The 15,682-nt window shown below is 43.5% G+C and overlaps 1 protein-coding gene across 2 annotated transcripts; it reads right to left on the bottom strand.

Moving 5' to 3' along the window:
* Positions 1-270: 270 nt before the first annotated feature.
* Positions 271-15,266, bottom strand: ccdc187 (coiled-coil domain containing 187). Of its 2 annotated transcripts, XM_029436464.1 has the most exons (13): positions 14,874-15,266; positions 14,438-14,524; positions 9,658-9,720; positions 9,066-9,204; positions 8,764-8,854; positions 4,830-4,908; positions 3,082-4,401; positions 2,518-2,639; positions 2,341-2,412; positions 2,119-2,253; positions 1,914-2,008; positions 1,728-1,828; positions 271-1,642 (listed from the first exon to the last, which is right to left on the bottom strand). In XM_029436464.1, the coding sequence occupies exons 2-13, from the start codon at positions 14,487-14,489 to the stop codon at positions 1,494-1,496; spliced, it is 2,418 nt and encodes an 805-aa protein (XP_029292324.1). In that variant the 5' UTR covers positions 14,490-14,524; positions 14,874-15,266; the 3' UTR covers positions 271-1,493. The 2 variants fall into 2 exon arrangements, with proteins under 2 accessions (XP_029292324.1, XP_029292325.1); XM_029436465.1 differs by lacking the exon at positions 3,082-4,401.
* Between the last annotated feature and the right edge of the window lie 416 nt (positions 15,267-15,682).

Consider the following 15,682-nt stretch of genomic DNA (forward strand, 5'->3'; position numbering starts at 1 on the left):
TGGTGCCTGGAGCGTTATCACAGTACAGTCTGTCATACAGTAACATCTCCAAACAACTGAAGCACTTTACACGTCATATGTTATCGGATTCATTTCATTCATTGTGAATTTATCTGTCTGCCTTATTATATATTTGTAAGAATACTTGTTTTTATGCATTTAGAACTGTCACTGGATTAAACTGCAGTATGCATTGTTACATTGTACTTTTTAAACAGCCAATAAAAATGTCTTCTTTAATTTGTTGCACTTTCATACAGAACAATGGAGTTCATAGTGGTCCACTTAAGCAGTGGCAGATTTTATTTGTATAAAAAAAACAAACAACAAAAAGGATGCTTTAAATGTGGGAGTAATATGCAGATACAAAAACAAACTAAATATTTTGTTAGCGCAAGAACTTCTGTATAATGAATAATGTTGACGGTCTCTGGACCGATAACAACACACCTGGCAAATATACAAAAACACAAGTTTGATATGTACCAAGCTTTCTGGAGCTTTGACTGCACCTGTCTTCACTCTGTGAATGAAGCTGGCTCAGGTGTCGTCATGGGACCTATGTGTTGGAATTTAGTCATGTGATAACAGGTGGACGTATATATATATGGGGGGGGGGGGGAAGACACCTAACCCGTCTCACTTCAAGGATGTTCTTTGGTGTCTGGTGTGAGTGACGTGAGATGCAGTTGACACCTCCAATAAAAAAAGTAGTGAGTGGATCTTAGATGACTTTGTTACATAACATGTACTGTCCCCAAAAGATATAGCAACATCTAGATATTACAAAACAATGTAACATACTTGATGCTTTCTGTAATGTTTAAAAAAAGAAAATGGGATTTCCATTTACTAAGGGTTAAACATGTTCATTTGATTGTCACTGTACTATTGTAAACATGGGAGTCCTGCCAACGTGCTTTGAAACAAAGCAGGCAGACACTCACAAAGTGGAAGTCTTAAAGTAGCTCGTCTGAAAACCACGTCATTCAGGTTCAAGGTTCATCAAAGCAACTTCTTGTTGTCATTTGAAAGTTTTGGACGCTCTTCGGAGGAGGCACGGTGGTGCAGTGTTTAGCACTGATGCCTCACAGCGAGGGCTCTGGCTTCCAACGCACCAGCCAGCTTGAACTTCCAACCTTAATTGACAACTCCGACAGGCCACCAGATCTAACGCATCCAAAATGTCAACTGACCTAACACGACTCTTATAGGTGATGGATGGATGCTCACTGCTTAACTACATAAAAACTAATTAAAGTTACAACTATAAAATAATAAAAAAAAAAAGGTATACCATTTAAATTAAACACTGAATAATTCAAATACTTCAATAAACCTAAATGTTCCCTTTGAAAATGATAAAGAATAAGTCTTAAGTGTTATTCACTTAACCGAAAGATATTGTAAAATGTGTTCCACTAAAGTGCTCGTAGGGGTGGCTGGTAGAGAGAACTTAATTCTCTGAAGCTGAAAACTATATATATTTAAAATTATTGTTGCTTGCAATTTTCCTTCTTCTCTTTGGGTTTAGTGCGTACTGATTTGTCCGTTTGCCGTTTTGTGGGCGGGATGAAAGCAGGCTCCTCGAGTCGGTCACGTGAGCCAGAGTGTGGCATCGGAAGTGACTGACAGGTTGGCCCTATAATGAAGGAAATAGGATGTGAGTGTCAACCCATTGTTTTAAAAGGTTTCATTTTAAGTGCCATCTTTCCTGTTTACGGTACCTGCTTGTCCCGCTCGGAGGCTCTCCGTGACTTGGACTTGACTCCCGGCCTGGAAGGTCGGGTCCAGCTCTTCTGCAATGTTTCTGATCTGCTGGGCTTGTCTGTAAACGCAGTACTTGCAAGTCAGCATATGGTAACCATACATACATCAGTATCATACATATATTTTCATGTTGAGACAGTTACGGTATAGTGGAGAAGGGGCCGGGTGGCTGGTTCTCTGGGGAGCAGTCCTCAGTGGGGTAAGGAAGACCCTCTGAGTCAAGCCTCTCTCGTTGGACCTAAGGCAATGTACAAAAGTGAGGATAATGAAAACACCAGAAGTAACACAGATTGTAACAAGTGCAAGAATCACAGTGCATGATAATGACCGTATCTGCAACCCATTCACCGTTCTGTCTCTAGCAGCCTGTCTGTCTTGATGACTGATCATCGATCTGTGCTCGCGACACGATGCCGGCCCTTCTAGTTCACGAGATCTTCGCTTTGACTTCATTTCCTGCTTCTGCATAAAGCGTGCAATTTCCTAGCGCAAAACAAAAAAAAGCTAATTTGACAGGCAGATATTAAACATGAGATACAAGAGTACTGATGACATGTCAAGTCATTGTACCTCATCCTGCGCCACTTGTGCTACTCTGAAGTCTCCCTCTGGGTACGGACTATATGGAGAGGGCGGGGAGTCCTGTGCAAAACAAAAGTCAGAAAGAAAATGTAATTAAAAGAAAAATTGATCTTGTGCCTTTCTCCTAAATCACAGTGAGTCATGAGAAACTCTTTACTCCCTTACCCTCCTCAACAGCTTTTCCTCGTCCTCCTGCAGCTTGTGAGCAAGTTCTTCATCCCGTAGGACCTGCTGCAGCTCCCCCAGGTCCAGGCTCGCCTCGCCTGGTTCTGGTTGCAGTGACGCTCCTAACAATAAAAGGTGAAGCATGATAGTGTCAAATCCAAAGGAACTGAAGTGAGGATGATGAGCAATGAGCACACAAGGAGTAAGTGTACCGAAACAGAGGCTGAAAGACAAGAGATGAAAGGACGCAGCATGTAAGGGCATGTCGCTAGGTTTTGAAAGAGACGCCATAGTACTTATTCCTTCACCACATCAAAACTGAAAGAACGAAGATGAAGATGAAGATACGAATGAAAGCACACCTTAAAGATTATTATGTCAGAACAAAATGCCAGGAAAAAGTCCGCCTTCAGTAAGAGACCCCAAGTCACCAGTGAAACCCACATTTGTCCAGATTAGACGATGACTGAGGGAAGATGAAAGGAGCAGGTGTACACAGAGAGGTGCACCGCTTTGGAAGCTTTCCCTCTGCTGAGCGGAGTCGGCTGCAGTTCTGGGTGTTACCTGCTGCCGCGTGCCTTGACCTATCCTTGGATGAAGCCCCGCTGCTGCTGAGGCTGTGGCTACGCCGTGGGGTTCTTCGACGAGGCCGCTCTACTCTCCTCTCCGCCTCCTGCTCCTCCTCCGAGCTTAACCTTTCTTCTATGGTCGTGTGCCAATGCCTGCGCTCGCTTGTTGTCCTCTTGGCCCTGCCATCGTTTGCTTTCCTCTCGCTCTCGTCAGCATTAGTGTATCTGTGCTCGCTCCACTTTCTATTGCCTCCCCTTTCTTTGTTAGAAAGATACGAGTCTCTACGACTTATCTCGTAAACCTTTTCATCACGCTCCACATTATTACGGTGCCGGTCTTCTTTGTGATCTCTCCCGCTGTTCTCTCGGTGTGACAGTCTCTTCCTCTCCCTGATATCTCCATGGAAACTGTGCCTGGTGGCAGCAGCCCTCTGGAAGGCTCTCTGATGTGGTTGGGAGTCGCCGCATGAGACCTCACTCCCATGAAGCACCTGGCTGTCTCTGCTTTGAGGACTTATTTGTAGTGGCGCCCCGTTGCCACCGAACCTCACAGGCACGCCCCTCTCTCTGAGGACCTGGCCCAGCATCTCCCAGACTCGCCTGGTTTCCCCCTGCTGCTGCCTGTTAGAGCTCCTGGCGTGCTCCTTAAAATGGACATGTTTGTCAGGGTTGTCCTTATAGCTCCAGGTCCTCGCTAAGTCTCTGCTGCTGTGTTTACTCCCGTCATGCAGCCTGACAGACTCACTGCGACGACATCGCCCTTCTCCTACTTCGACTAACCTACAGTCTTTATCCTGATCTCTGCTCCTGTGCAAACCCTCATACTCCTCTCTATGGTTCCTTTCCTGATCCCAATTCCTAGGCTTCCTCTTCCCCAGGTCTCCGTTTTCATAATAGCCCTCATTCCTGTCTCCTCTCTCCTCCTCTGTGAAGTTGCTGCGAGAGCTAAGACTTCTGAACTTTCTCATTTGCGGCTGATGTGAAGATGCCCGCCGTTGAGGAGGTGCAGTGTTGAGTCTTTCTTTCAGGGAGAGCTGTTCAGAGAAAACTGTGTCCGAGTCCTCTGAATCCTCGCTCAAACGCTCTCTCCAAACTACCCTTATGGAATCTGTGTGTCCTTGATTTGACAATGAAGTTGTGTTTTTCTGAGCTGCTAACCCCCTGGGGGAGTCAGCCTGAGGCCGAGACAAGTCTGAACGGTGGTGAGAGGTAGAACATTGCCGCCTGGTGGTGGTAGGTGAATACTGCCTCTCTCCTTGAAGGCTGCCGAGTGTGTGCTGGTGTGGGGACGGCAGTTCAGGATCACTGGCGCTGCCTTTAGTAATGCCAAACATGCAAACACAAAAGCAGGGAGGATGGGTGAGGCTGTTAGCGGGTTAATGTTAGAGAAGTGCAGTTAATTATAAGCGGCATGTCACTAAAGTTAAAGTATTTGTTACACAATTTATAGTCACAACTGAGGCATTCCAACACAGTCACGTGTCAAAGACAACATGCATGTAAGTTGTACAGAACACGAGACATTATGGAGATAATGATATAGTGTGATATGACTTCAATAGAACAATAATAAAACAGTAGCAGTGAAGCAAAGCAAGCTCTGGTGTTTGTCCTTCTTTAAGTTACACAAATCATTCTTCAAATCTCAGCAAAGACCATTTTCTTTAAACATATTTGGCAGTATTTTAGGATTCCCTGGCTAATGTGGTCACTTATGAATACATCCAGTAAAACAACATGTACCTTCACTATGGCACTCCTGCCCTCTGCTCCGCCTCGTGATTCTCTGCTTCTCTTCTTCCTGCATTCGTTTAGCTATATCCTGTGGAGACACAGACGTACCGATTGCTTCGTTGCATTATAAAACCATAATGGAGGAAGCCATTAGGAATTGAGGCTAAATGAAGATTACGCAGTATTGAGCCGTTCTGTCAAACAAGCAAATTAACTTGGGAAGAATTTCCAATTAGATTGGAGTTACTCCGTTACCTTTTAATCCTACTCTGAATCATTTGCCAATAATAAGGTCATAAACTTTCATTTGACTAATTTCCTTGATTTCAAAATCTAATTAGGGTTTGATGAAATGATCCTGATAAAGCCATTACACAACTCACAGATGTTATATACCGCTGTGTGTAACTGTGAGCATCACAGCAATTAGTTTTGCTAGTGTTGCTTTCAACCAGCAGATGGCAGCATAACATAGACAGGGTAAGTAGAGAGCAACGTGACCACTGTTTCACACCAGACTCAAAAAAACAAATCACACAAGAAACAATCTATAGAAAACTTCTGATTAATGTCAAACTGTAGCTTTTATTGCTTTACACAATGTACCAAAAAAACCAGATTCACTTATACATCAGTTACTGCTTTGTTTATTCTAACGCCACATGTTCGTCTCAGTTCCCTTTGATTTGATCTACACGTATACGCCATCAAGTAGCAACACGATTGTGACGTGAACCAAACTCTCGACCCCGCTCGGAGTTCACATCAAGAGGACAATCTAATCTAACCTAGATCTGGTATGCTAACAGAGGACAGCCATGTTTGGGCGACACGGCGCCACCGTTGAGGTGATCGGACTTCTCCGCGCTAGGTGACCAAACTAATTATTTCAGGGAGGCTCTGGCTGACTCAATGGAAACTAGGAGACTGCACGAGAGACAAGCACATTTTTAATCTCGCTGAGCCTGAAACTTCAACAGAAGCAGGTCAACAACAGGTCTGTTTCACTTGAAGTAACACCTTGTCACTGGGGAATGCCAGCTCTTACCAGAGCCGCTACACTTGACTGCTCTCTGAAGGAGAAGCCCCCCTCCCACACCACCACACCATGTCCCTGTGTTACTTTCCACAACTAATAATGTTCTCTACAAATCAGCACATTCTACCAGTGAATTCTATGAAATCTCTCTGCAGGATGCATTTGCAACATAAATCATAACTAAAAATGGCAATCAGGGCATGTGTGTCAGCCCCTTCGCCAGCATCAGCAGACAATTAGCAGCTTGCCATGGCAGGTTAGGTGTGGAGTGCCACAGGGAGCTGGCATTTAAAACTGCACAGTCTGACGCCTTTTGTGCTTTAATTAAAGACACAATCTACAGGGAGGCAAATATTTAAATCAACAGCTCTGATCAGCCAGTCATTAAGGAAGGTAAGCGAACGCGAGTGTTAACAGTTCATCATTTGATCCCAACATCAACATCAAAATAAATGATTACAGCCGCACGGGGACGGATGTATTCTCATACCGTTTGTTGCATTAAACTAGCGTGAATTTTAACCCAGTAGGTGAAAGAGTGGACACCTCATGTTGGTTCCAACAAACCCCAAAGCCTTTAATAATGATGAATGAACCCCCCCAGTCTCTCTGACCTCAAATCCTCTAAAACAAGGAGCTTTTATAAGCCTGTCCAAGGCAGCCTCCTCTAAAAAGGAAACTGCAGAGTAAAGGAAAATATTATGCTGGAGCGGCCGTGTGACGCAGACCACTCCGCCAGACCAGCTGGGGAGGTTTGTAGCAGAGTTGGCTTTTCCCCCCCACAGTGCCCTTTTTCTTAAACGGCTCCACTCCGACGTTCAGAAATGCCGACATAAAGACGTTTTTTTTAAGCGGCTGAGCTTCTGTGTGAACATTGGAAGTACAAGGGAGCCGTGATTGATGGGAACCATCTGGTCGCCCCGTTGTGTTGAGGTTGCAACTGCAAGATTAATTGTTTTTGTATTTTGGCGCGATCTAGTGCCGTACCACACATTAGAACTAGGGAAAATGGAAAACAAATGTCAACCATCACAGCATTATCTACATGTTGTTGTGTTTGTATTCAACATCGGAGAGTCTACTGCCATGCTTGCAGCTCTGTGAGGCTGGTACTTTTGAGCTACATTATAATGTCAGTATGTTAACATGCTCAGATTGACAATATTAACATGCTGATGTTAAGCAGGTAGGCGATATTACCATGTTCTTAGTTAAGCATGGTGGCCCAATAATATCAGCATCAAAAAGTCATAAAGCCAAATGAAGTTTTTGAGCGGATGATGGCGCAGGATGGAAAGTTATGAGATCACTGAAGTTATTACAGTTTATCCAGAGGGGGAACATGAATGTCTGTACCACATTTCTGGCAATCCATCCAATAGTTATTTGACTGGACCATAGTGACCAAAGAGCTGCTGGCAGTGACAGATATTTTAGATGTCACACTGTGAAAGATTTTGGTAGAACTTATTTACTTAGAAATGAGAAGTGGAAACAAGAATACTGAGATCGGATCATTTTGTCGCGAAATTCAAACATGGACACTAAAAACAATGTTCTTTAAATCAAATTTAGATTATTTTTTTTATATAAAAACAAAAAAACCCCTTTAAAAACAGTGTTTTGAGAACCTCATGTTTAACCATTTAATAGAAGATATAACCAAATGAAAGAGTCACTCTCTTGACTACACACTGCACATAAACTTTTTATTTATTTAACCTGCACAGTTTTACACTCATCAAGTGTGCACAACCGTATGAAGAGGTTGATGGTCCATATCTGGAATCAACCACAAGAGAAATTGCTTGAGCCATCATCCAGAAGGGAAGCTGACAGGTTGTGTGTGTCTCTGTTTAACAGCTGACTTTGCTCGTGCAGCCCTCTTACGGCACAGAGGATACGATACATCAGAGGCCCAGAGCAGCACTTTGCTGCAACTGCCATTCATTATGGATTCAGTTAGTCCTGAGAGAGAGCAAAGTGAACCATATCATACTCCCTGACCTGCTGGTAACAGGGAGATAATTAAATGATATACAAGCATGTCCCAGTTGCCATAAAGGTCTATGAGTCCCTGTGTTGAATGAGCTAGTTCACCAATAATGCTGGTGCCATAGTTGCCCCTCTTGTGCCGAGTGGTGGTTTGAGATACAAAGAATCATTAGCAGCTATGTTCTGCTTTGTGCACCACTTCCTGTTTATGTTTCTGCTCCATACCAGAACTTTAAGGCCAGCAGTGTTTGAGCGTTGGATACTCAAAGATACATTTGGGGCGGAGCATCACTTCAAGTCTTACTGTGCTTTTGTCCAACCTTCTGTTTTATCACTGCATTGTGTCAAGCTGAACTCGTCCATAAAGGAGAGAGTCTCGCTCTGCTGTGGTTACTGACAGCAGCTTGACAACCACAGGAAAGGATTTGTTCCTCTTTCGGGAGAAAGATCCCTCGAAATACTTTTGCTTTTCAAACTCCGCTGTCACGTTTGTGTCTTCGTATCAGCTGGAACAAACTTTCGCTTTCAAGCCAAGCGTAACACGAAAGGTTGAGTGACTGAAGGAACACCGATTTTCATTCCGTTTATCAGGCATCCAAGGGGCACGTCTATATCTTCCACAGTATTCTCTACATCGCTGTGACTCTGTGATGGTGGGGCGAGTTGACATTTATCTCTAAGTGTGGCTCAATGCATTACCACTGTTTGCTTATTGTGAACTTTAAATGACATTAATATTGGGTTGGCAGTATTTCTTACAAGTTGATTTTGTAACTTGAGTAATACAATGTAGACACATGACCTCCAGCACAGACTGAATGTTTACATAACAAAAGATAAATAATGTAATGTTTGAATGTAAACTAGATGCAGACAGAATTAATTAGCTTTACAACGCTTTGTGCTCACCTCATCTTCCTGCTCCCTCCTCCGGGCCTCCGCAGCACAACGCTGGATCTCCTCCTGAATTACACGTGCGTACTCAAAGTCCTCCTCCTCTCTACGGCACAGTCAGGGAAGAAAAGGACAACTTAGACTTGCGATATAACTACCAAACACATCACACGACAATGTAAATAAGAATATACAACTGCATAGTAAATCTACACACAGTGGGCTCAATGCACAGTCAGGACACGAGGACACTGAGATCTGAATAGTGCAGCAGTGTGAGCGGTTACGGAGCCTTTTGGGGAGCAGGGGTCACCTACAGTTGTCTGGAGGCGTGTCTGAAGAGAGTGCTCTGCTGGGCCTGCTCCTCTTCCTCTTCATCCTGCAGCATTTTCGCTATACGAATGTCATTCTGCACTAGCTGGTTCTTCTGGATGTTGGTGGTATAGTATTGCTCGACTACGAAGGCAGAGAAAAAGCAGAGGATGAGACTCAACTCTCATTATTATTAATTACTAGATTATATATATATATATATATATATATATATATATATATATATATACAGTTGTATGTACTATTACTAGTATATGTATTTGAGGAATCCTACAGACATCTTTGTTTACTGTGCGATGTTGCAAAGACAAACCAAAGACGCCTGCTAGAGACAAAAGCTAGCCAAGAAGAAGTTCAACATCACGACTTTAGGTTTCCCAGTAAGTCGTGACATTAACACAGCATTTTACTCAAGTGCGTGAATCTGTAATTTGTGTTAATAGCTGCTAAGTGTAATCATTATCTAAAACCACTTAATATGATAACTAAAGATGAAGCCCAATTATACAAAGTACTAAACATTTTTGTAGTGTGCAGCTGTGCTGCTGCCACATGGCAGCGTGACATTGGACTTACTCTCCTGTTCCTGCAGGTTGTGTGCCAACACTCCGTCCTCCAGCACAGCAAAACTCTGGCACACTGAAACAAGAGGACAGCAACACTTCAGGGAGATACAAAACGTTGTGTAAACAGAAGTAATAGGAAACGAGGGTTGTGTGTCATGATGGTCGTTTATTTGACCAAAAGGCGGAGGAGTGTCTCTCAAAACTCTAGAAAAAAACAATCCTGTACCACTCTGGCATGAATTGAATGTTGAAAAGGCTCCCAGTGTTCCTGAGCAACACCCAAGGGGCCACAATTACACCGTCCACACAAAGTTACTGGGTTTAGTGGCGGCAGAGGAGCCGGTGCACCTCATTCTAACAAAAGCTATAATGTGACTTACTCTATGTTGGTGTGTCACAGTTTAGGCGCGTGTGTACATGCATGTTGAAAACATCTCAGGGAGGAAGATGCATGTTTATTTGTTTACTAATGTGCTCACCATGACTACCAAATGAAGATGCAAAGTTTAAGAACCACTTGCAGCCCATTATATCAGTGCAGATGGTACACAAGTATGTTGAGTGAAATCTGTAAGGTTGTTGTAAATCCAAAGGCTTTAGCTCAGAGCTCTCTGTACACCAACTCTGTCTGGTTCTCCACATCAAGCAAACTGAGCCTTCCCTACTCCATGATCCCACAGTCTGGCCACCTGCTGCGGGATGTGGTCATAAAACATATCGGTTTCATGTCATTAACGCTCTCCAGCCTCGTCTTGTTTTGTCAGAAAGCTGACAAAAGACTTTACGGAGTCAGCAAGAGAGACCGTTAACAGTTTTGACCTGGATACATTTTAGACTTCAACAATAGGGCGGTGAACACCCACAGCCCTGCACGACTCTTTGGTCTGTACATTGGTTTTAATAGCATCAGCATCTGTGGACTGTTATTCTCATCTAAAGGCTTGCCAAGTGTTTACAGTAGTCCTTAATGAGCCTCGATAGCCTCTCTGTGCTGAAGCCCAAGAGTGTTTAAAGTCTGTCAAACAAACTCAGAAGTTACTCAAGAGAAAACAAACACAGACAGTCAGCAGCAGCGGGGCCCAGCTGTTTTCTCCACTTCCTCGATCTGTGCAGACACACTGACCAGACAAAGTCACTTTGCCATTTCACAGACTTCCATCAAAGAACCTAGAATGGTCGTCTATCCCTATAAATGGTGCTTTCTAATGCCAGGAGGACTGGAGACAGTGTTTAGGAAGAGATGTGGCTCACTGCAGAGAGAAGAGCCTCCGGCCTGCCCCAGAGGCAGGGCCAATTAAAAACACCTATCCTGCTACTAATCCCTCCTCTGCGTCCTGTGGAGACAACGGCTACGTTTTACATCCACACGCTTATGATAACAGATACTCAAGAATTCAGTTTATGAGCTGATAAATTAAATATGTTGTTGTAAAAACCTGTTTAAGCTTTTAACCCAGCTATTGAGAAACCTGGATACATGTACACTCCTGTAACAATAAGGCAGTTTAAATGTCTAAAATATAAATATTAGACATCAAATATTTATATATCATCAGTGTCCCAAGGAAAACATGGACATGTAGATGTAAAATGCCAACTTTGTTTGACAGCAGGTCGTTACATTAAATCCCAAATACAACTTTTGAGGTGCAAATCCAGCATCTGGAATACTGTGCGTGTTAACTTTGTTCACTGCAAGCACTTTAAGGGAGCGTCAAAGCTAAGATTAGAATTGTTACTTGCTTAAGGTTTACATTGGATTGTTTTTTCAGAAGTAAAACTCTAAAACAAAAATGCATGAGCAGAAGACCCTGGAAGTCCACTGGAAGATGTCGTGGAGGAAGAGAATGAATGGGAGGCCTTTAAGACTCACTGTGAGAGTGACATGGAGCCCACAGTCTATGGTTTGACCGACCCCAGACTTTAACACTGCCTCTCTGTGTTTGTTGTGTTGCCACGTTTGCACTCTCAAAGACAACTTGGTACATCTTTTCCCCCCCAAAGACACAAACATTCCCTATTATTGACCCATCTCCACATTCATACTCTTCTACATCTACAGTGTCCGCTTCTCTTTTACTATTGCTGCACCTTACCTGAACTACTAGAGCTTGCAATGTCCAATGTCAACACTTATAGAATTGCTTTTAGTTGCTATAACAAGTGAAACTGAGGATGTAAATAGGGAAGAAATGGCTTCTGAAACATTCTTGTGGTAGAATTTAGTCAAACTATATTCTCTAAATGCTTAAAGATAGACAAAAACGATAATTGCTGATAAGTCTCTGGGTACGTTTCAGTCCACAGGGGCCCCACAGTCAAAGTTCATAGAAATAACCCAGACAGCACTAAGCCACCAAAAGGGGTCCGTTTACACCATAAAATGAAAACTACATCTACACTGCGACTTAACCCATACCAAGACAGACATGCATTACTACTTACACCTGTCGTGGAGCTTAAGAGACTATCCGCTAAATGGCTCTCCGACCTCCCTTATGTGTCCAGTCTGTCAATGACGAAGGATTATGTCGAAGGCTCGGTTTTCATTCGCAGGACAAATTGATGGTTCGAAACTTGAGTTTACTCTTAAAAACGAAAGAAAAAGGAGCAAAATGCTATTCTGGTCTGTGTGAACGTGCAAGTCTGTGTGGGTGTGTCTGCATTGTGGGTTAACTTGTTTTTCCAAACTCCTTAAACTACATTCACATTACCCTCCTAGGCTGGGCCAAGGAGACTGTGTTATTATGACTGCTAAACAGGTTTGACGGACAGGGCGTGCACATGGAGACACATGTTCAGTGCGAGCTAATGTCCAAAACTGCACAGAGACTCACAGTGTAAGCTTCTTATTAAGGACACTGAAAGGACCTTGTAAGGCTGTGTCAATTTCCTAAGAGGATAGTATAACAAAGATCCAGCAGACAACAGAAATTGGCTGTGGCATTTAAACACCAGAGGCTAAGATCCGCTGAGGGATAAGATTGTCTCGGAAAGAGTGCAAAGCAACAAGAACAAGTAGAGATGATTTAAAGATATTAGGACCCGCTGCATTGCCCAGAATGTTCCCCAACAGTGTGGGAGATATTAGAAAGCAGGAAACCACTACCTGTAACAAAGTGAATTATTTCCTGTGCCTGTCGTTCCTTACAAATATTCCACATCACTGGTGGTCAAAAATAGAACATTTTCCTTTTTTGCTGATGCAACTTAATCTCACAGGTGAATGCATGTACTTTGAGTTGTTGTAGAGCTCCCGCTAACACTTAAGAACTGACAGCCAGTCATCCAAAATAAAAACTATGCTAATTATCTCAGGGATTTAGCTCGAGGGAGCGGGCGCTCAAACACTGACAAAGATATCACTCTTTCATCTTCGCAGCCACTTGGATAGCAGCAGTGGCAAGTGCTTGCCAAACAAAGAAACCGGCAAAAGGAGAAAATGACAAGAGTTCTATTTTCAGCCAAAAATCCTCCACCAACCACCCACACGCTCGCTCTCTCCCGCCCTCTCCTCACTGGCCTGTTCTGCTGCTCGCTGCTTCTTTGCAACAACATCTCCCCCATGAAGTGTCTGTCCATCCCACAGCTCTTAAACTAGGTGAACATGGCCAGCAAGCTCATGATGTCATAAGGTTGTCATGGAGAACAAAAAGAAGTGAGGGGTAATGGGACTCTGGGTCAGTTGGTGAGAGTGAACTAGGAGCAGGGGGGGGGGGGGGGGTGTTTGGGGGAATTCCTCTGGGAGCTGCATTCCCTCTGCACATCAGGCTATATCAGGAGCAGCCAGAGGAGGGACACAACAGGAACTGATAAGGGGGGCAGTGAAAACAAAGAAAGTGGACTTGGCCGAGTCTCTCGGATGAGGAGGAAAGTGAAGTAGAAGTGGGGCACAGGGGAACTACAGCGCTTAAGGAAATTGAAGCATAAACACCCACAATGGGACGTTAAGTAAACAAGCCCAGCACAGTTTGACAAATCTGTCTGGTGAAAGCGGATGATGAGCAGGAAAGAAATGACACCGACCAGAGAGCTGATTTACATGCTGCTATTGTCTCAATGAGCAGTTTATTGCTGCTCTTACTGGCTTTGTTTGCACGCTGGCCTCTGCTCGATAAAGCATAAAAAATGCAAAGCCGCACAGTGCGCCCTTTGTGTACGAAAACAAGAGCAGAGTGCTGAATTATCTCCCTTGATAAAAGACATGCAGACCTATTTCTATCCCATTCATTAGTGTGGACATGCCAAAGACTGAGTCAACGGCCTACACCCACAGCTTAGACATTCCACCTGTGATTGTTTTCATGCTTACATGCAAACAGATACAAACTGATTTAGTTCATGACAGCTGCATGCATTAATTAGTATGACAATACTAAATTATGTTGCGGAGCATGGACACAAAACAGTTTGAGTTTGAAATTATATTATGTTTTTCCAATCACAGTTGGAACTGCATATTGAAGTACAGAAATAAAGTACAGACACACAAAAGCTGCCATTTAGTGCCAAGGCCAGTTATTAATGAAGCAAAAAAGAGACGATGGTATGTTTTTATCCTGCAGACTGGGAGACAAGTATGTTCTTAGTATTCTGTGTGCGGAAGTGTCCATGAATCAAATACTTAAATCCCAACTGGCTCCATGTCTGCAGTTCAGAAGCTGACCCTGACCTTTCACCTTCCTGAGGGGGCTAAACAAAAACAACTTTTCTCCAGGGCAGACCATGAACTACACTTTTTCCATACACAAGGTTCCTATAGATGTGGAAGTGTGGGAGTGGGAGCTTACCTTCTTGGACACGTGGAAGGTTGGACTGGTCAATTTCCAGCTCTGCCATCATTGTTGTGTCACAGCCTCATGGCGATACAGAAGACCCTGACACCAGAGAGGGGATTTTAGAACTTATTATCTTGCTAAATAAAAGGAAACAAGAAAAAAAATAAAAATAAAGAAACATTTGTTGGACATTAGTGTGTTTAAATTCAACAAAATACTGGTTTATCTTAATGGTGTTAATGCAAAAAGTAAACTAATTACTAACAAACTCTGCAGCAGTGACAGCTCGTGCAACCAAGCTAACACGAGCACTGCAGGTAACTTGAACCTGCAAGGTAAACAAGTATCTGCATTGCAGTAGGCAACTTGTTTGTCAAGCAAAGTAAAGGAACAATCAGACAAACATGTAAGCAGTCCGTGTACCAAAGAGTCATTGTTAACAACCTACCTGTTCCCAGCACGCTGCCCACACTACACGCTCCTGTGTTGTGTGTGTGTGTGTGTGTGTGAGCACACAGCACTATTCAACAAGTACCAAACATGACAGCGAAGTGTCAACTTTGTCCGCTCCGTCGCACTTTCCCCTCTCCCCTCCCCTTCCTCTCTGCTTTCTGTGTCTCTACAAATTATCCACAGTGTCACGAAGGTGTTTGCCAGTTTCTAACGCCTGTACATTTTGGTGTGAGTTTTAAACGAACCCGACGGTCGTTGTTCATCAATGAAACAAAGCCCCTTGTACTCGTGATGGGAAGCCAGGGAGGACAAACTTAGCCCGCAGTCTGTGGCTCCGGCTGCTTCTTCGCAGCTCCTGTTCGGCAGCAGTGGGGGCGGTTAGCAGCTGCTGCCTTCACGTGCTCCTTCAAGCTCAGACTTATTCCTTACGAGTCACGATGTCCGTCAATACATATATATATATAATATATTTTAATGCGAGCTGTTTTATTCGACATGTAAATAAGTTTTTGAACAATTTAGAGGGACGCGTACGGCTGGTAATCGGTTTAAAAGACCAGCCAACTCAGGACAAAAGTTTCTAGATTAAGCAGTGTAACGAGAGGCACAATGTCGCGGCCAGAGACTACACAACAATAGGCTCTCGTCTTTAAGTTAGTGAAACCCATGTCACATACTATTAAAACTTTAACAGCATAGCCTACAGGGCCAAGCCACGCACCCATTGTCGTGTGCTAACTGAGTTGGAATATTTCGAATAGTTATTGAAGGCAACACTTAACCGGCCAAATGCTCCAATCACTC

Source organism: Cottoperca gobio, chromosome 7 (assembly GCF_900634415.1).
Source record: "Cottoperca gobio chromosome 7, fCotGob3.1, whole genome shotgun sequence".
Lineage (NCBI taxonomy): Eukaryota > Metazoa > Chordata > Actinopteri > Perciformes > Bovichtidae > Cottoperca > Cottoperca gobio.

What these genes read in the sequence shown, in the direction of transcription:
- ccdc187 (XM_029436464.1), bottom strand. Translation starts at nt 14,489, where the DNA reads ATGATGGCAGAGCTGGAAATTGACCAGTCCAACCTTCCACGTGTCCAA. An exon ending in AGACACGCCTCCAGACAACT is followed by an intron (nt 8,855 to 9,065) that starts GTAGGTGACCCC and finishes ACTGTGCCGTAG; the next exon opens with AGAGGAGGAGGACTTTGAGT. An exon ending in GGCCCCTTCTCCACTATACC is followed by an intron (nt 1,829 to 1,913) that starts GTAACTGTCTCA and finishes CTGCGTTTACAG; the next exon opens with ACAAGCCCAGCAGATCAGAA.